The sequence below is a fragment of the Mus musculus genome, chromosome 3 (genome assembly GCF_000001635.26).
Source record: "Mus musculus strain C57BL/6J chromosome 3, GRCm38.p6 C57BL/6J".
NCBI classification, from domain to species: Eukaryota; Metazoa; Chordata; class Mammalia; order Rodentia; family Muridae; genus Mus; species Mus musculus.
Window position 1 is genome coordinate 41,578,701 of NC_000069.6, and position 20,710 is coordinate 41,599,410.

The window sequence follows — 20,710 nt, forward strand, 5'->3', positions numbered from 1 at the left end:
CTGTGCCCCTGGGGAGCAGGGATGGCCCTCAAAGGCTGGCAGAGAGTAAAGCTGTCAGCAGTTGGTGCTTCAAGCACAGGGATGGCAGGGAAGAGAGCCATTACAAGCGGAAGAGGGTCACAGGTGTGTGTCAGTCGTGGACGTTATGGACGTAAGTGGTCAGAGTGTAGACTGCTTGTTAGATGGACCAGAGTTACAGGTGAGAGTCCTTTCTGGGAAGAATGAATGGGTGGATCTTAGGACTGTGGCTGCCCATTCTGTGAATGAAGCTGTAGCTCACAGGGTGTCTATCTGAAGGGGGCTTTTGATTCCGTGTGGACGCCTGGTAATTACAGGGCATTCCTTTACTGCATGTGTGGCTGTGCATGTGTGCCTTAGGAGACAGGGTCTCTCACTGACTGGTCTGGGCCTTACTGGTTAGGTTAGTCTGGTCTACCTTCCAGGGAGTCCTATGGGTCCTTCTGCCTCTACCTGCTTTCTGGGAACCCTGCCTTTTTATGTGGGCTGTGGGTGTGGACATCAGGTCCTCACACGAGGTTACAAGCACTTTACCAACCAAACCATCTCTACAGTCAGTCTCCTTCCAGTGATCTTAGAAAATCAGTTGGTAAACAAAAAAGCCCACAAACTTTTTAATTGAGTGAGTTTCTCTGGAGGAACATATAAAATATTGCACTTAAAGTCCAGGAGCCTGAATTCCTGAATGAATCCTGTGGGTCTGTTCCAAAAGGGGAAACTTACTATCCGTTGTCAACGATTCAGGAACAGAGGTATATAAACATCAGTGTGTGTGTGTGTGTGTGTGTGTGTGTGTGTGTGTGTGGTTTGTGTCACATTAAAAGAGTGAGAAGCACCCCAGCAGCATTAGATATGGAGTTAGTAAACTGTTGTATTTTTGAAAGGTCTATTTTTAATTATGTGTCTGGGTTGGTATGAGCACGGGAATGTCAGTACCACAGAGGCTGGACAGAGTTACAGAACATAGTGGGGGGTGCGGGGGGGGGCGCGCAGTGGGTTCAGGTAGCTGAGCTCTGGTGCTGTGCAAGAGCTACCTTACCACAGCGCTTCTCTCTAGCCCCTCGTGCTGCTCTTTAAAAAGGGCAGTACATTGTGAGAGGACCTCGACAAGAGGAGGGGTTAGGTTTGAGGGAAGAGGACCTTGAAGTATGTATGAGATTAATGGTAATTGAGGATTGGGGATGAATAAGAGCTGTTTTTGTGGGGCACCTAAGTGGAAATTTCCTTTACAAAAGGTAAACTTATGATCAGGCAGGAAGAAGGCAACTCAAAATAACCTTTAGGCCCAAGTGGCATGTTTTGTTCCTCTATGGTCTGGTGTTTTCTGCCTCTTTTGACTTCCCTTTTGCAGGTCTGTCCGGAGTGGAACTTTGGGGTTTTAATTACTCCCTTGCTTTACTGCAGTGGCTCTCCACACTGCCCCTCTGTGCAAAACAGACCTCATTACGTTTGTGGTGATTCCCAGCAAGGAGCCTTGGTTGGATGGGGCGGTGAAGCGCTGCCATTCTCCTGCCCTGAAAAGCTCTCCCTTTTCTTTGGGAGTCATTGACCTGGCAGGAAGGTTGTGGTCCCACAGACGTCAAGGCAATCAATAATTTTAGTGTAGAGAAGCTTTTGTGACTTGTTGGAACACTGTTGATATAGTTCTGTCCAAGTTCTTCTGTAACTGTCTGTGTAGTCTTGGCCCACTGTTCTGTTTCATGAAGGCAGTGGTTTTCTGAACTGAGGTGAGCTGAAGGACTGGCCAGGTAGGCTAGGCTGTTGTACCACTGATTATTAATTAGTTCATACTTGTCCTGAAAGGATTTGGGTAATAAGGAGTGGGGTTTCCCCGACTAGTACGACCTTGGATGGGTTGCTGTAAGGAGCAAAGGAAGGGGTCCGGATCGGGGTTCCTGAAGCCTGTGGTTCCTCTGAGGGGTTGGGGAAGGCAGATGAAGATGGGTGTCTTCCCATCACCCCACTGGTTCATTCTAGAGCTGCAGCTTGTTGCATAGCTCATTTTGGCAAAATTTGGGGCTCATTTTAGCAGGCCTTGCCAAGGAAGCCTGATCATGCCAGTGCAGCATTGTAAACACAGCAGTAGGCACAGCCCCATCCCTGCCCCCCAACAAGCACAGAGCATGGATCTGTCTGAGGGAGCTCACTGCTGGAGGATTGTTTTCTGTAGTGCTGGCTGCCGGGGCTGACGAGACTCCTGGAGTAGTTGTAGTGGTGTCTGGGAACTGGAGGGAAGGGTGGCACCTGGGAGACCTGCCCACATGTGACTTTACCACTCACCCCCCCCCCACTCTTAACCTGCTCTGTTAATGATTTCAGCTAATTATGTGCCTTTGGTCTTTTCACTGTTTGCAATTCAAATGCTACTTGAGGCCCGTGTTTGCTTTTGTTTGCAGCATCCTGGCTGCCATCTGAAGCACAAGTTGATGATCGCGTGTTCCCATCTTGGGTTAAGTGCTGTCTCATTGCTTTGCAGGCTGCCTGCTGTCTCCCGGGGAGATCATGAAACGAGGTCGCCTTCCCAGCAGCAGTGAGGATTCTGACGACAATGGCAGTAAGTCCTGCTTTGTTGTTCTTGGAGCCTACCGGGGCTTGGGTCAGTGTGAAAACATGATTTTATAGTATAATGCTCTAAATAGTCGAGGCCCTTTGCATATCAGGCAGGTCAGAGAAAGGCAAGGCCTGGAGAAAGACATCTGAGTGTGCTACTGCAGGGCTGGAAGCAGATCTTTCCCGGTAAGGTTGACTGCAGGCAGGCCTTCTGCAGGCTTCCTGTGTGTTATCCAGGGAGAAGAATTTAGTTCCAAGAGCCACTGGTGTGTCTGTTTTCATTAAACAGCATTTATGGTACCTCGCATTGCTCTCTATGAAGAGGAGACTTAATCAAAGCCAGGTAATGATTAACTGGCTGAGCCTGCCGGGGCTCCGAGGGCAGAATGAAGGGCTGCCCAGCGTGACGTGAGGGTACCAAGTCCAGGCACATGAGTCCCTAACCTTTCCTGCTGTCACAGGATGGAGTGATACCGCCACTGTCTGCAGCTCAGCTTTCTGGCAACCTCAGATTTTCAGTGTAGCTGAGAACCAGGAGTTCGTTGGCTTCCAGGCAGTCAAAATAAATGTCACACAGTGTCTGTTGAGGAGCTAACAGACTGTTGAGAGAGGCGCTCCCTTCAGACGGTACCTAGCTCAGTGCCTGCAACTGCAGCCTGTTAGCTTAGGTTTGACATTGCACATTAAACTCTGGAAGCCTGGAAAGGAAGCTTGCTGTACTGTGAGGTGGGAAAGCGACCTGGCCTGCTTTCTAGGCACGTTGCCTCAGACATTAGGATCTGCCCTGATGTGATGTTACCAGGGCAGTTATACAGCTCTTTCTATGTGCTTTAGAAATGATAGGTAGCAACTTAGCAACTCAAAAGAGGCGGTTTGGGAAGGCCTAGGGAGGAGGCAGCTTTTTGGGTGGGTCCCAGGGATAAAAAGCTTTGGGTAGGCAGGGTTGTTTGAACGCCTGGCATCTCAGGTAGTCAACACAAGCATGGATATGCTGCCGTGGGGGCTTCGAGGCCAGCCACGCAGAAGGTGGAAGGTCCACAAATTTGAAACTGTGGTGTGGATTTGGGCTGTCTGGCTGAACTGTGGCCGTTGCTGTTGAAGGCAAGGAGCAGTGGGTATGGAACGAGAATGATGGGAGGGGAACAAAGGGGTGGGGCAGGGGGAGGGTGATGGTGGTGTGTGGGAGGAGGGGAAGCCAAGGCCAGATCTGATAGATGTTTGAGAAACTGGAGAGTTGACATCTGGACCAGGCAAGGGAGCTGTGAGGGAGGAAGCGGGAAGCGGGAAGTAGGAGGAGGAAGTTCTCTCCAAAGCAGAGTTCTTTCTTACTTCCTGGGAGGCTGTTGAGGCTCCCAGTATACATGCAGGCAGTATATACATTTATTTTGACTGCCTGGAAGCCAACGAACTCCTGGTTCTCAGCTACATTGTGAAAATCTGAGGTTGCCAGAACGCTGAGCTGCAGACAGCGGGAGCTTGGGACACCAAGTTGGGTGTGAGGCTCCCGCTTTTTACTTCTCTGGCAAGAGCTTGCTATTTTCTCTTTGACTGTTGGTGACACCTGTCTGTCAAAGTGTCCTCAATCGCCCCTGTTTACTTCTGTATGCAATTTTTCCTGCCCTTTTTTTTTTTTTAAAGTTGGACTTTTAAATTCAGAAAGTGCCCACAGCAAGTGTGTCCAGAGCTGGCAGAGTGTATTGAGGCTCTTGTTGCCAAAGCTGGCAACCCGAGTCCTATCACTCAGACCCCGATGGACCCCATTCCTGCAAGTTGTCTGCCCTCTGACCTCCACACATGTGCTTGTACACACGCGCGCACGCGCACACACGCGCACACACGCGCACGCGCACACACACACACACACACACACACACACACACACACACACACAGTCTCCATCCAGAATAACCTTTACTGTGAGGGGCCATTTTTTTCCTACTCAGTTCAGTCTGTTCATCTGGAAGGTTAGGCTGGAGCGCCACCATGCACAGATAGCGCTTGGCTGCGCTCTGATGGTAGTTGCGGGGGGATAAGAGTGACAGTTGCCAGACGGTCATCTGTAGTTTTGCCATGCAGTCGGTTCAGTATAGAACATATGGTGGATGGTCCTGTTTGATGTCTGACTGGTCAGGCTTATTGACTTGATAATTATGGTGAATGTTGGTGGTGAAGAGCAGGTAGCTGTGACTGAATGCCAGGCCTCGGACGTTGTGTCTGCAGGCTGCGCGCTGAGGACTCTTCTCGCCTTCTCCCCTAGCAGCTAGTTCATTGTAACTGCATTGGGACCCCTCCCTGTATTATTTCGGTTTGTGGGTGGAGTGGCATCTTTTCGCCCATGCAGCGAGGGCCACCTGTGATAGCTTTCCATGTCCTGAGTCTTGCTTACAACAGGGGCTAGGGCTGTGCAGTGGCCACCTCTCAGCCTCTCCAGCTTACAGGCCTGATGGGATTTTGGCAGCATGTCCAGGTGGAAGAGAGGCAGCTGCAGACGTCAGCATGGGGCCACCGCACCAGCTACAGGAATAGCTGGGGCCTGCTGCTTCTGGCTTCTGAGTCTGTAGCCCATTGCTTTGTTTTCTGGCCTGGCCCAGGGGAACAACAGTGTGGTATTTACAGTTGGGGATGGATGGGCCTTTTCTGTGCCAGGTGCCAGCCCTCATCTGCTGACGGCACTGTTGTTGGTCTTTCTCCAGCTGCCCTGGAGGCCCATCCCTGCAGTTGGGCGAAATACTGATAGGGAGTTTTTAGGCAGTGTCTGGAATTGCTAGGCTCTGGGGACTGGGTAGCCTAGCCCGACTCTGAAGTTAGACCCTATGCCTGGGTGTGAAGGTAGGCCCTTAAGTCCCACTTTTTTCCACCCAGCAAAATGTGAGAAGAGGGTCCACCAGTTAGTTTCATTATTTCCAAAGGTTTCATTTTCTCTGCAGAGACTTATTGGGATAAAACATCCCTTTTAGGGCAGGAATATTATTGGTTGTCTGAGGCTAATTATAGCTCTGATCTATATCCTTACATACTTTCCCTATAAAAGTGAGAAAAACTAAATAGTATTTAAGGAATACTGTCAAACCATATGCTTTTCAGAAGGTGGAGTGAGTTGGACCATAGAGGCTGGCCGAGCAAGGCTGCAAGAGCTGAGGCAGATGGAGGCTCCTTCCCAGGGTACACACCGGGTTGTCATGTGCTGTCTGTGTAATCCCAGTTGGGGATTTATGTGGTATTACTTTATTTGCCCAGGGCAATGTGTTACGTGTGCATCCTGATGTTGTGACACTGGTCCATGGCACTCAGCACTGCTGGCCTTGTGTTACATAGTAAGATTTTTTAGTTCTAAGAGCAGAAGCATGTCTCAGACATGGAGAGTCACCTCTGGGGTGGCTGGGAGAGGCTTAGTGCTTGCATAGCCGGGACCCGCTGCCTGCTGTTGTATCTGTCCTCATGGAAGTAAAACAACAACAACAACCACCACCACCACCACCACCACCACCACCTCTTTTTCCTTCATTCTTTTCAGTGTTTGAGATAGTTTAACAAAACTATTCTTTTATTTTCAAAGACCTATTTATTTATTTTATGTATGTGAGTACACTGAAGCTTTACAGATGGTTGTGAGCCTTCATGTGGTTGTTGGGAATCGAAATTTTTAGAACCTCTACTCCAGTCAACCCTGCTCACTCAGTCCCTGCTTGCTCCAGCCCAAAGATTTATTTATTATTTTACATAAGTACACTGTAGCTGACTTCAGACGCACCAGAAGAGGGCGTCAGATCTCATTATGGGTGGTTGTGAGCCATCATGTGGTTGCTGAGATTTGAACTCAGGACCTTAGGCAGAGCAGTCAGTGCTCTTACCTGCTGAGTCATCTTGTTAGCCCAACAAAACTATTCTTACTTGAGTACTGTATACATAAGACATTTTAAGTCAAATTTGTCAGTAGAAAGGACTTAGCTTTAGGTAACATTCTTACTTGTGAATGGCCATTGTTTTAGACATTATTGCCAAGATCGCCACTCCTCTGCTGAATGCAAGAGGTGGGAACAAAAGTTAGTGTACTTCCTGTATCTTTATTTTGAGACAGGGTTCCCAAATTATGTCTAGTGGTGGGTGATCTTGAACTCCTGACTCTCTTGACTCCACCCCCAAGTGCTGTGATGATGGGTGTGGTTCCTGATGGTACCGTTTGCCCTCAGATGTCACAAAGAGGAATACTGGCTCCACGTTGTCACCATACAATTTTTGGCAGATGCTGGTCTTTGCTATAGCATGAGTTACTTAGACATTGAGACCGCTCACTTCCCATTTGACACTCCTCTTGCTAAAAAAGTATTTTATGCTATAATTTAATTAATGAGGAATGTAAGTAATTACTATTCCTGCTACTAGGTTTTTTTGAGGCTGGATCTCGCTACATCACCCACTCTGGCCTCCAGCTTCGTATCCTCCTCCTTTAGTCTCCCTTGTTGCCAGGGTAGCAGAGGCACATCTGCACACTCAGTTGGGAGTATCATTGGAGCATCCTGATGATCCCCTCCCAGCCTGGAGAGGATGGCTTTGGGAAGGGCGCTGCTGTGATACCATCCACACGGTGGCCTGAGATCTTTTGACTTTCAGAATGTGTCATGGACAGGCAAGCATTCCACAAGAGAGCAGTGGCCCCACACTGATACTGAATGGTGCCTCATTTTTTGGGAGCTCAGAAACATCTTTGTACAAGGTAAACTAGGAGTGTATTCCTGTGCCCACCGTCTTCAGCTCTAGGCGTGCTGTGATGGTTTCCCTTACAGCAGTACCCAGTGCCCCCCCCCCCCCCATGACATTTTTAAGGAGAAAAATCATCTGCTATTCAAAATTCTACTTACTGAGAATTTTCTGTGTGTGTGCAGACTGGTTTGAACTCCTCTGAATTCTGAACGTCATATCTGCATGTTCTCTGTGAAGTAGTGACTCCCTGTTGCAGGGAGGTCTCATGACTTCCTGTTCTGCTCGTTCATTGGGGTCCCATCCAGCCTAGGATTTCTGTGTCTCACCAGTGGAAGGGGGCTGGAGGTTTTCATACTGTGAACGGTGCTTCTTAGTGGCGATAGCTTTCTCATGGCTTCGTAATGGATAATTTATGTACAGCAAGCTGCACATGTTTAAGTGTATGCTTTGAGAGGTTTAGCTGTGTTTGCATGTATTATGTCATCAAAATCAAAATAACATGTCCATCCAACTTTGCCCCAGGCAGCCACTGAGCTGCTGTCGGGATAGATGAGTCTTCATTTCCCTGAACTTTGCATCAGTGTAGTGTACCTTTGCCTACTCTGGCTCCTTGGATTCATTCACTGAGTGTATTTATTTCAGTATTTGTCTATGTTACACGAAGCACGTGCTTCACACCCATCTGTTTATAATGTGTTCCTTTTTATTGCTGGCTAGTGTTTCACTGAAGGGATGTGTCATGGTTTATTTATCCTTTACAGTCTGGTGGTGAAGTTTTAGGCTGTTCCTTGGTTTATTATTTTTAATTTTTAGGATTCTTATATTTTATACCATCACTTTCCCTTTCTGTTTTCTTCCTCCAAACTTTTGTACTGTGCCCATGCTCCCTGCTGCCTTTCACATTCATGGCCTCCTTCTCTTTGGCTTATAGTCAGTAAATGTCTTGTTTTTATGCCCATTTTCTATCTCCATATCCGGGTTGTGGGAGGGAAGGTGTAAGAAGCCTCTGGCTGACACAGAGTCCTCTGTGGACTTCACCCACACTTCCTTCTCAGGGACGACCAGTCTCATTCGCAGTGTGCTCACATGGTTTCGAGAGTGTGTGGCATTTCCCATGCATTTTGAGTCCAAGGACTATTATTGCTTGGAGTTGGCACTGGAACCTCGGGTCTGGAGACTGCTGGGCAGGCTCTGTGCACTAGGCTGCACCCTAGCCCCACTTCCTGCTGAATCCAGAGGATCTTCTGGTGTGGTCACAGAATGGTACGAATCACCTATAAGGGTGGAGTTTCATTCCACAGGAGTGATGGCGCCAGATGATCTAGTACTGGTATTGAAGGGTAGCTCAGAGACCTTCCTTCCTTCTCAGCCCTCTCACAGTCCCTGTGGCTGTGGCTAAGAATTGGATGAGAGGCATATGTGCAGGAGCTGTGTCTTCAGTTTGTTGATGTGTCTGTCTGCTGATTCTGGGCCAGGAAGGGCTTGAGTGACAGGGGGCTTCACTGTCAAATTGGTGGCTCTCTTAGGCTTTTGCTTTTTAACATCTTGGGGTTTTGTCAGTTTCTGAGAAGTGACAGGGTTCAGTGCCCGGGTGCTGTAGTGACAGACAGGAGGTGACATGAGTTATCTGTAAGTTAGGGGAGAAATGAAGGTGGTTGGGAATGCTGTTCCCATCCGGCTGCAGTTGTGTGCCTGCAGAGAGGCCACTGTAGCTGGCCACACACATGAGAAGGGGCGGCAGCAGGGCCGGATAGGCAGGAGGAGGAGCTAGGGTTTTGAGGCATTGGAAGGTTGGCCTAGGACTTGGCTGTTGACTGGCTGCCTTCTGAGGAGGAAGGAGGAGAGTCTGACTGACTTGTGGGTTTCTGGCCTCTGGTAGAAAAGGCCGTGGGATTCATCTTGGGGGCCGGAAGAGGTGAAAGTGAGCATGTTCATGCAGAGCACGGAGCTTGGGATTTTTGCTCAGAGCTGACAGATTTTAGAATGACTGGGAAGTTGATGTCTACCACCAAGGTGATACTGGCTCTGCAGCGAGCTGAGAGCGCCTAGTCTAAGAGTGCAACTCTCTTAGGCTCCCCTGGGTTCTGGTTAGAGACTCGGCTACTTCGGAACTGCTTGGAAATGGAGAGACCGTGAGAATTAGGGCCCCAGGGAGCAAGGCAGTGTGGCTTGAAGGGGGCATCTCAGGCAGGGGAGCTCAGTGCTACAGGAAAGTTTCAGGCCTGGAAACACTTAGGATTTGGGGTTTCCTGGTGATCAGCTACAGGAGGGATTGGGGCACCTCGGAAGAGCAGTGTAGTAGGTGATGTTAAAGCTGTGTGGAGGTTTCTGATTTTTCTGTGCCTCGTGGAGGCAAGTGTTTTGGGCAGGACCTTAGGTTGAGCCCGGTGATCCTGGCTGAAAACTTCCGGCATGATTTCTAGTTCATGTACCAGTGTGGGTCTGTGAGCGTCTTGAGCACAGCTCGGAGCCTGGATTATGCTGCAGGCTCTCTTGGCTCGCTGTTCACAAGGCAGAGCACCCTGTACACTGGAGCCGACAGTGATCACCTTAGAAAATGACTGGAAGGAAGGAACCCTGTCAGAGCCAGCCAGGGTGATGGCACTGCAGGTTCTCCTCCTTCGCTGAAGGTTTCTTGTAGGGGAAAGACCTCTTGACAGCTCAGTGACCTGTGCTTTTTTGCTTGTTTGTTTTGTGCTCTGTGAGGATGTGTAGATAGGTGTGGAGACCAAAGGTCGGATAGACTGCCTTCTCCTTTGTCTCTTCCGCCTGACTTTCTGAGACAAGGCCTTTCACTAAACCTCTGACGTTCAGAGTCCTATCATCACCATGCCAACTCTTTACTTGGATGCTGGGGACCTGAACTCTGGTCCTCAGGTTTGTGCAACTAGCGCCATATCGCCGCTCAAATACTGAGCCTGTATTTTTTTTTAATGGTTCCTGTTTGGATGTTTGTTTCCTCAGGCTTGTCAACGACATGGTCCCAGCATTCTCGATCCCAGCATGGGAGGAGTAGTACCTGCTCTAGACCTGAAGATCGAAAGCCTTCTGAGGTACTTCTGAATGCTTGCTTGCCTTGATCATGTGTGCTGTAAGTAAGTGCATGCGAACCTGCCGCCCACATGCCTGCCCCATGCTGTGCAGGTCTGGGCAAGTGCCCCACTTTATACCCCGGCAAGATGGTGAGAAGCAGATGTGTGCCTTGTTGCAGGAAGAAGTGAGCTAATTAATACATATAGGCTCGAACACGCAAAGCATGTTACACGTATATCATGCGCAGTGAATGTTAGCTATTATTATTAATTGTATTCTTTTTTTCCTTTCCTGTTCCGTCTTCGCTGGCTCCCAACAAGTTTTCCTCTGGCCAGGACATGAGCGGGTTCAGCTGCTGCCAAGTCACTGCCAGCCTCAAGTTAGTTTTAGCCATGGATCTGTGGCTTATTTGGCAACAAGCCAATGTGACTCTGGGAGTTTCGTTATGCTTAAGGCTTTCCCCGTCTTTCCCAATTTGTTTTCACATTTTATGTTTCCCTGATGCCCTACGTTTCGTTGTTCATTTCCCTGCTAAAATCATTTTTAGAGGCATCTGTCTCCCGCCAGCCTCGGTTGCTTAGGGGCCCCGTTGTCCTGAGACCTGCTTTCTCTGCGGCCATTCCGAGGCGCCGGGCATTGAGACCCAGGTGTCTCAGCCTGTCGGGTTCTCAGGGAAAGCTGTGGGAAAGTTGTTCTGGCATTGCACTGTTTGTGGGATGAGCTCAGTTGGCTTGTGGTGTGGTGGTCACACAGCGACAGGTGTTTCTCAGAGTCCCTTCCCATGCTGCCCCCATATAGCTGGAGAGTGCCTTGTCTAGGAGCGGAGGAGTTTCCTGGAGATGGAGTAACATCCCCTGCCAGAAAGCACTTAAGAGACCTGTTCCAGCAAACACTCACGGACGGCTGCTGTGGCCAGTGCTGCTGGCCTGGTGTCTGTTTTGACCTACAGTGCGCACTTTATTTTTTTGTGACATCGGAACGTCTCTGCACCTGTATTTTACTCTGCTGTTAAGTCCTGAGTCAGCTCTTAACTGCTACTACACCTTTCTGGTGTCCATACTATACTGCTGTTACTTCAGCCTGGGAGTGGGATTGGAGCCCTCTGAGCAGCAGGCACCACACCCTGTCCTTGCCTGGTCTGTGTCAAATCTTCTGAGTGCAAAGTGCTTTGTACGTAAAGCACTCGGGTAGCCGTCACCCCTGCCCTTGGTGTCTACTTGGCACTGAGCTTTGGGCCAGAGCCTCTCCCAGGTCTGTAGGAATGGAGCTGCCTTTTCTCATCTCCTTCCTCAGTCTGCCTTCCTTTCTTTGGCAAATTTGCGTGTTTTCTTGTACAGCTTAGCTGGGCTCTCTTTTACCTGATTTGCTTGGTGTGGACTCACAACTTTGACCTCAAAGCCCTTTTCCTTGGGGTTGGGTTGCTGTAGGCTTATGATCAGGGGCTTTTGTCTCATGGTGAGATCTTTGCAGAAGGGACACAGTCAGTCTGTTGCTTAATGGGACTGTAGATGTTAAGAGTGGCATCCTGGCACAAGACCAGTATTGACAATGACAGCGAGAGAAGCGGCCTTTTAATTCAGACCCTACCCCGTACTTTCATAAGATGAAGTTTATTAAAGAGAACACCAGTCTGAAAAGCCAACAGGTGTATACTGTGACCCGTGCTTAGCAGCACAAGAAAGCGCTTCCTGTCCCGAGTGAGGGAGTGCATTGCATCTCTGTGGCTCTGTACACTGAGCAGAGCATCTGGATCCAGGCGCATGCTGCTCGTGATACATGGCAGGGCTTCCTGGTACACACATCCTCACATGGCAGTGGGCTGAGGACAAGGCCGGAGAGGGAAGCAGCTGTGTGGCCCTGGCTGCCAGACAGGGTGCTGTACGGTCAGTCAGCCTCGTCGATTCGGATGGCAAGGGCCCATGAGTCAGGGGTGCTGCCTCCCCACAGTTTGCTTATCTTTGCTGTCTGTGATGAGTTAGGGTGCTTTCTTAGAAGGTGGGCACAAGCTGAGTCTTGATGGCAGTGAAAACAGGGTTGGTTCTGTCTTTCCACAGAAACTTGCTTCCAGGGCTGACGGCATCCTGTGACGTGGGACAACAGGGCTCTAGTGTTCCACTCCTAGATGTTTGCAGGCCTGCATTTCTGCCTGCTGTCAGCCAAAGTGGACCTTGCTCTCACCACCCGCCTGCCCCATGTGCTAGCACTTCAGGAGATTGGCCGCTTCTTTAGCAGTTAGTTTAGAAGATAGTGACCTCTACCGGGTGGTTCTAGATTCTGCCTTGAGGTTAATTGGCTAATGAAGTTTTGTTTTAAAACATGGGCTCGAAAGAGAGCTCTCCGTAGTGGCTTGTCATTCCCTGAAGGATTTCCAAGAGCCTGTGTTCAGCAGCCCTTGGTGAATTGAGAGGTCTTGGAGAGGGGAGCGGTTGTGTTTTGTGCAACAGTTATGTTGAGTCGATACAATCACTGCACCCTCTGCTTGTGTCGGCTGAAGGAGCTGGAGCCCACTTCAGTCCTGGGCGAGGGGAAGGAGTGTCGGGTGGAGTGAAGGGTTTCTGTAACAGGGCACTCTTACTCTGTTGATACCGTGACCTTGTTATGGGCAGCTCCATGGTGCCCTTGCAGCTGCCAGTGCTCTGAAATGAATGCCTGTGCCACTGTCCCTTTCTCGTCTCCCCAGGTGTTTAGGACCGACCTGATCACTGCCATGAAGTTGCATGACTCCTACCAGCTGAACCCGGATGACTACTACGTGCTGGCTGATCCCTGGAGACAGGAGTGGGAGAAAGGGGTCCAGGTGCCTGTGAGCCCAGGGACCATCCCACAGCCTGTGGCCAGGTAGGCACCCTGGATAGACGCGTGCTTCTCTGCTCTCCTCCCTGCAGGCATAGAAGCTGAGAGTTAGCGCTGTAGTAACATGAGGCCTCACAAGAGGCAGAAATGTAGAAACTGTTCAGGCGCTGAGGGCGGTGAGTCAGAGGGCAGTGGCCTCTGAATTTAGCACATTATCGCAGGGGGTGAGCCCTCTTACTGGAGAAGAGAAGGTCCAAGATGTTTTTGGGAATGACCGACTAGGCGAAGTCTGATGTTACTGTCTGTTTCTCTCTGCATTCTATGTCACTTCACTGAGTGGCTTAGTGGGAGCCGTGGTGGCCTTGGTGCTTCGGGCAGTGGCTGATTGTATTTTAGGAGCTGACAGTGTCCGATGAGGAATTTGAGCTGTGGACAGGCTCTTTGCAGACGCTGGTGTTTCCTCTTGATCTCCTGCCGTGTCGCTCACCTCTCCCAACATGTCCTCGATCTTCCTTTGGGACAGGCTGTGTCGAGTTGGTACCTTTTTTCCCCACTTTTGCATATGAGGATGGAGTGCCCGATAGCTCTGCCAGCATCTGGCTGGCTCCTTGCTGTGTGAAATAGCCTCTCTTACCATGGATGAGTATGGACTAAATTCACTTCTTGGCCCTTAACTCCTTAGACACTTGATTGGTTTGATTACCATCATTTTGGGATCTCTGTTCAAATTATATGATAGTATACTATGGCTAGACAGGCATAGGTGACCACCAGGAGTCACCTGCTTCTTCAGATGAGGGTCATGGCCTGTGAAGCGGGTCTCAGGGCGCACAGGATGGGGATGGTCCCTTTTGGCCAGCACCGGCAGGCTGTCAGTCTAGGAAGCCGTGCCAAGGCAGGATGAAATGACTTCATAATAGATAGACTGGAGCGTTTCACTTGATACCTGTTCTTGCTCAAGCAGGAGAAATACATCCAGTTTGTCTGCCCATCTCTGTCACACAGATAAGTTCTTCCTGTCAGTTCCAGGGTGAATAACGTATAAACTCTGGGCATCCTGTTGGTGTGAATGTATGTGGTCAAAACCAGACGTGGCAGGACTGTGACCACAGAGCCTCTGCTGGGCTCCTGGCCCGAGCTGATTTGCTCCTTTTGTGCTGTCCCTAGTCTGGCTAGGGTGAGGTGGAATTCTCCCGTGCTCACAGCTTGTAAGGGGGTGGTGGTAGAGGAATTGTCTGGGGCCATATGTTCATGGACCATGGGCTCTGGCGCTTAGAATAAAGGAATGGCAACAGCCCAAAGTTCTCCCTCAGTCTTTTTGGAAGGTGAGAATTCAGAGGTGTCCCTTGTGGTCCTCAGCGTGTGCTGTGCACATCCAGCTTGTGGCTGTCCCTGCCGTCTCTGTTCCTGAGAACTCAGTGCTTAGCAAGTTCGTCCCTGTTCTGACAACTTCCGGGGGGCAATGAGCAAGCACCAATAATGGAAAGGGATTTAGAAACCAACCCTTGAAATATCTTTTCTTTTAAAATAAATTTATTTATTTATTTATTTTGTTTTTTGACACAGGGCTTCTCTGTATCGCCCTGGCTGTCCTGGAACTCACTCTGTAGACCAGGCTGGCCTCGAACTCAGAAATCTGCCTGCCTCCGCCTCCCAAGTGCGGGATTAAAGGCATGCACCACCGGTGGCCGGCTTAAGTTTATTTGTTGTAGTTTGGGAGCAGACTCTGTTGGAGATGTGGTAGGGTGTTGTGCTGGGAAGGAGATGGCTGTGGAAGGCTGCAGCATCTGCTTCCATTCTGGGTACTTTGAAGATTTCTAGCTGAGGTGTTGCTCTCATTTGGTTTCAAATTCTTAGACTATATGAACATAGGGATGGTCTGGCTTGGGGGTTGGAGGAGGAAGTTGCCCCTGACAGTTTCTTCTACAGGACAGAAAGGGTAATCTGGCTGTTTGTTTTCTTATTAACCAGGGTTGTGTCTGAAGAGAAGTCTCTCATGTTCATCAGGCCCAAGAAGTACATCGCGTCGTCCGGCTCTGAGCCCCCAGCGTTAGGCTACGTCGATATCCGGACTCTGGCAGACAGTGTGTGTCGGTATGACCTCAATGATATGGATGCTGCGTGGCTGGAAGTAACCAATGAAGAATTTAAGGAGATGGGTGAGACTGTTACTTCATTAACTCACATTGGAGAGAGGGCTGGTTAGTCCGCAGTGACTCATATAGAGTCCCTGAGAGGTTGGAGCTCACTGTCACAGCCACCTATGTCACCAGAGTCCCAGCTCTTTGGAGACCAGATTGCTTGTGTGGCTTTGGCACTTGCAATGAGACATACAGTCCACTTGGAGCTCCTAGCGCAGTGGTGGACTGCGGGGCGGAAGCCTGACTTGTTTCTGACTTGAATTCCTGTCCCCGTCTGCTTCTACCCTTACTTACCATACAGGAACTGCAGCCCAGGGAGCAGGAGGACTGGGCCAGTGCCCTGCTCCTCTTTACTGCTGTGATGCCAAAGTCCCATTTTTACTGCCTGCAGCCTGCTGTTTCTCAGACGGAGCCTACAAAGTCAGCTTCAAACCCTCTTGTTTTTACCTCTTTAACTCTTTCCTGGCTTTCTGAGTGAGGTGTGACCCTGGCTGAGAGCCCAGACTTGGATAGTTTCTCTGCTGGGTTGGACCTTAAGACCTCAGTTACCCGCATTTCATGGTGTGGAGGCTGAGGTGGTCTCCTTATGTTCTAGCCTTTCTTCCCCAGGGTTGTTATAAAAGTTTGTCTGGAGTGTCCGTGAACTCAAGTTTAAGACATTTGTGTGGTGGAAGCAGGGTTGGGAAGTGTGACTTGGGCACATTGTGACAAGTCACGTGTGTTTGGCTTCAAAGGTTGGAAGGGCAAGGGCTGTTTAAAGTTGTGTTCCCATGGAGCCTGTCTCAGCCTGGACTCTGATAGCAGCTTTTCCTGCTGCCAGCCAGTTGATGGGACTGACCATGACTGAGCTGGGAACGTTGGTATTTTCTACTGGTTAGTTACTGAGATGTGTCAACAAAGTAGATTTTCTTGCTCTTGTTCCCTGCTTTAAGTATTACTGGTCAGAACAGTAGCAAGCCAGGGATGGTTTTAGAATCTGTTTAAAAGGAACTCTCCTGTAACTAAATGATGTATTATGCCACTGTAGAAGATTCAGTTTTGTCTTTTGAGCTGGCCAAATGCTTTACACCGCCTGTATAAAACCACCCAGAAAACTGACTCATTTGGCAAGTTGTAGGTGTCCAGTTCAGGATCCAGCCGAAAGATTGGCAATTCAGTGGTTTAAATACTAAGAACTCATGTGTTCACAGCTGTGAGTGCAGGGCAGCTGTGAGTGCAGGACAGCTGTGAGTGCAGGGCAGCTGTGAGTTCAGAGCAGCTGTGAGTTCAGAGCAGCTGTGAGTGCAGGACAGCTGTGAGTGCAGGACAGCTGTGAGTGCAGGACAGCTGTGAGTGCAGGACAGCTGTGAGTGCAGGGCAGCTGTGAGTGCAGGGCAGCTGTGAGTGCAGGGCATGAGCGCAGGGCAGCTGTGAGCGCAGGGCAGCTGGCGTTCAGAAGAGGGTGCTGGCTCCCCTGGAGTTGAAGCTACAGGAGGTTGTGAGCTGCCCTACATTAGTGCTATGAACTGAAGTCTGGTTCTCTGAAAGAGCAGCAAGTGTTCTTAACTGCGGAGGCACCTTTCCAGCTCACCTCCAAAATCTTAAAACTTGAAAATGTGGTGGCTTTGCAATAACGTGTGTAAGCTATAGGCCTGAATTATATTTCTTCTCTTTTTCCCCCTTTCGCACCCCCCTTCCAGGTCCTAGTATAGCTTGTACTGGCCTGAAACTCATTACCATTATAGACTTCATGTATTGCAGGCATGAGCACTGTGCCGGACGCTGACTTTCTTTAGGACTCCTGTCTGTACAAGGGCTCTCCTTATAGGCAGTTGGGAGGACATCTGCAAATAGAAGAAAATAGCGCTTTCTCACCATTTCTGAGGCCACAGTAACCACTTTGTCTTTATTTTTTTCGTTTTTAAAGGCTTTATATTAATTACATATGTGTGTCTGGGTGTGTGCAGGTGCATGGGGAGGTCAGAAGAGAGTCTTCAGACCTCTGGGATCTGGAGTCACAGACAGGCAGCTGTAAGCATCCTGACAGGGGCTGGGAATCCAGCTCAGGTCCTTTGCTGTACCTGCTCTTGGCCACTGAGCCATCATCACCATCCCCCTTGCTCCCTCAAGGCATTTGCTGGTAGAAGGAAGTGTGTTGTATTTTATTTAACTCCTAGTGAGCTGACTTCTTTGCTCCAGACATTTCCTTGTGTTTGCCGCTCGTGGATCTAAATTTATGCATTTCAGTTTGGTGAATTCAAAGTGGGGAGGGATAAGTCAGTTAAAAACGTTAGGATGTTTGCTGTGAAATCTGCTTCAGGGAACTGTTTAAAGTAGCAAGAAAGAAAAGTTAAAACCAAAACAAAACCCAAACAGCAAAACCCAAGCAGCATAATATGTAGTCCTGTTCTCTGAGTCAGATCAGTGTCGGCAAGAGTGTGAAGGGGCGTTTAACAGGGCATGCATTTAATATCCTAGGATGCTGCGGAAGTTGTTTTGAGTTTTGCTTCTCTCTGTTGTGTCTTCCATAAGGAATGGAGGCGTTATCTGTGGACTGGCCTCAGAGTCACAGAGTAGCATTTTCTCTGGTGCTCAGTTACCTTTATTTATGTTTATTTGGGAGTTTAAACACGCCAGTGTCTTCGCTATAATTCTCACTGCGCACTTACTCAGGGGAGATCTGCGGTGTTTTCCTGCAGGGATGCCGGAGCTGGACGAGTACACCATGGAAAGGGTCTTGGAGGAATTCGAACAGCGATGCTATGACAATATGAATCATGCCATAGAGACAGAAGAGGGCTTGGGGATTGAATACGACGAAGACGTTGTCTGCGATGTCTGCCAGTCACCTGATGGCGAGGACGGCAACGAGATGGTGTTCTGTGACAAGTGTAACATCTGTGTGCACCAGGTGAGTGGGGCAGCAGAGCCCAGAGAGAGCTGGGTGCCGTTCTGGTGCTGAGCCTCTCAGCCAGCCTGTACTGCCTGGAGTCTAGGGTGGTTCTTCCTAATGGAGCCGCATCCCACAGTTGTGCTTTAGGAAAGTCTTACCTGACTGTAATCCCAGGGCATGGCTCTCTGCCTTTACTCCACGAAGGCACTGCGATTCAACTGGGAACACTGGAAACAAACCCGAGCAAAGGGTGCTTAAACTCTACGTTAGCTTTTAACTGCGGTGACTAAAACAACAGAAGCTGTCTCTGGAACTGGAGTTTTGTTCTTCCTTGTCTCTTCCTAGCTCATGGTGGATTCTTGTCAGTCCTTGGTGGTTGGCTTGCCCATTAGTCTTCACGATGTCTTCCCTGTGTGTCTGTCTAGATAGGGTTATCTTCTCACACAGTCCTGGTCCTGTTGGATTAGGTGCCTGCCTGCACAGTGTGGTCTCAGTTTACATAGTTGTGTGTCACAACTGTTTCTAAAGGTCCCGTTTTCAGGTGGTGGTGCGGTCCTAAAGTATCTTCTGGGGGATACAGGATAAACCATAGCGTTCATGTGTTTACGTATCAGCTTAGCTGTGGAAGGGGGTCAGGCACCCCTTTGACTTTTCGTCTTAGATTTTGGTTAGTTCTGTGTATGAATATTGTGCATGTGTATGTCTGTGCACCACCTAGAACGACTGGTGCCCAGAGGTCAGAAGAGCACGTCAGGGGTCTCCGCTGGAATTGGAGCTCTGCGATGGCTGTAAGACACTGCCTGTGCTGGGAACTCTGAGTAGTCAGTGCTCTTAACTGCTGAGCCGTCTCTGACTCCCTTTTCGTGAGCATTATTTCAAGGTGGCAGTAGACCCACCTTGGTGGGGGCTTGCTGTTGTCTTTTAGTGAAGGTAATTTAGAAAGCTTAAGCATAGATACAGGGGCCTTTTACCCCTCATGTAACTTAACAGATTTATTATTACTTTGTGGTGGTGTGTGTGTCTGTCTATCTGTCTGTCTGTGTGAATGCTGGAGGAAGTGAAAGTTGGATCCCCTCAGCTGGGCATATAGGTTGTGAGATATCTGATATAGGTGCTGTGAGCCACACTGGGGTCCTTGAAGGGCAGCAAGTGCCTTTAACCACACAGCTGTCTGTCTGTCGAGTTCTGTATTTGACTTTGAATGTGGTGGTCAAGTGATGTGGATTTGCGTGGGGACATGTGTACCAGGCAGTTTTGTGATTTAGAAAACTGTCCTGACGTACTTTTCTGTGAGGCCATCAGTGACTCTCGGAGAAAGTGGAAAGTTGCTTGTGTGACCTGAGCTCTGTGTTTTATTATTGTTCTTTAAAATAGCCCTGGCTGCCTGTATCTCAGTGTATAGGCCAGGATAGCCTCCAACTGAGATAATCCTCCTGCCTCTGCCGCTGAGTGCTGAGATCACACATACTCACTGCCACACTCAGAGATCTGGGTTACCCCTTTCTCTATAATTCACCTCTAGGGCTTTAGAAAACTCCATGGCTTCACCAGCGGTGGCCCCGTCTCAGCTCATCTTCACAGGGAACCCTGAGACGGACCTGTTTTGTATCTGGGCTTTGTGGTCCAGAGGGCGTCTTGCCCTGGAGTCCCTGTGGAGGTGTGTGTGATGGGAGGCCACACGACTGCCACTGTTGCTGCTGCCTCTCATTGACCTAGTGACCCTGAAGTCTTCTGACATTTGCTGTTACGAGATTTCTGCTTGAAATCCAGTTGTGCTCTGTGCTTCAGAAGTCTGTAAGCTGCCATCAGGGCTGTGTGCCAACACCTTAGCATGTGGGTGGCAGAGTTGGCCCTGATGACTTCCGCTTCTTCTGCTCTCGACACTTCACGCTCACTTTATTTTACTTTCCGTGAGATTCTTCATGGCTTGTCTTTAAGGCATACTTGATTAGTGTAGATGTGCCTTTCCAGTAAACGAGATCCTCGCTTCAAAGGGAGCTCTAGAACGCCATGGCGTTTGAAGCCCTCCTACTACTGTTGAGATCTGTAAGAACACTGCTTTGCTGGTAGACTTGTTGACCACTGCTCATTCGTGGCCGCGCGGAGCTCTCAGGACTGCGGTGTTACTGTTTCTTTGCTGAGCTCCGCTCTCATCCTTGTGTTTTCCTTCTTGTGTCCTGGGCGTTCGGATTTCATGGTGGCTGTGCTGTTTCTGCCTGGAGAAATAGAGCCAGGTTCCTGTGACTTCCGACTTGCAGTTCATTTAAGGATAACGTTGTGAACTGTCTGGGTTTTAAAGGGCTGTCTGAGCACACTCCCGGTACTACCATGGGTTTGTTTATTTACTCCCCTTATTGAAACATTTGCTTTTTCTTTCTTTAAACCAGCATAATGATTTCAGTTGTAAAAGCCTTAATTTCTGCAGTTTGGGTTGTCTTGTGTAATTTTGCCAACTTGTGCAAAACAGGCTTTGTTTTTAAACATCAGCGAAAGAAACCAAACTCTCATTTTGAAATGTCTCGCTCTTCTGCGGCTGTCTGTTCGCATGAACTCTGTTGGACTCCAGTAGGAGGAGTGTGTCCAGCTTGAGCAGCGAATGGTT

At 49.3% G+C, this 20,710-nt stretch overlaps 1 protein-coding gene across 7 annotated transcripts in view; it reads left to right on the forward strand.

Annotated features, from left to right (window-relative positions):
- Nucleotides 1-20,710, forward strand: part of Jade1 (jade family PHD finger 1) — a 61,131-nt gene that overhangs the window by 22,967 nt on the left and 17,454 nt on the right. For all 7 annotated transcript variants that reach the window (NM_001130184.1, NM_172303.4, NM_001130185.1 and 4 more), the window contains exons 2-6: nucleotides 2,495-2,572; nucleotides 10,234-10,322; nucleotides 12,983-13,140; nucleotides 15,067-15,254; nucleotides 17,915-18,126. In NM_001130184.1, coding sequence (NP_001123656.1) covers nucleotides 2,521-2,572; nucleotides 10,234-10,322; nucleotides 12,983-13,140; nucleotides 15,067-15,254; nucleotides 17,915-18,126 — 699 coding nt within the window. In that variant the 5' untranslated portion in view covers nucleotides 2,495-2,520. The remainder of the gene's footprint in view (nucleotides 1-2,494; nucleotides 2,573-10,233; nucleotides 10,323-12,982; nucleotides 13,141-15,066; nucleotides 15,255-17,914; nucleotides 18,127-20,710) is intronic.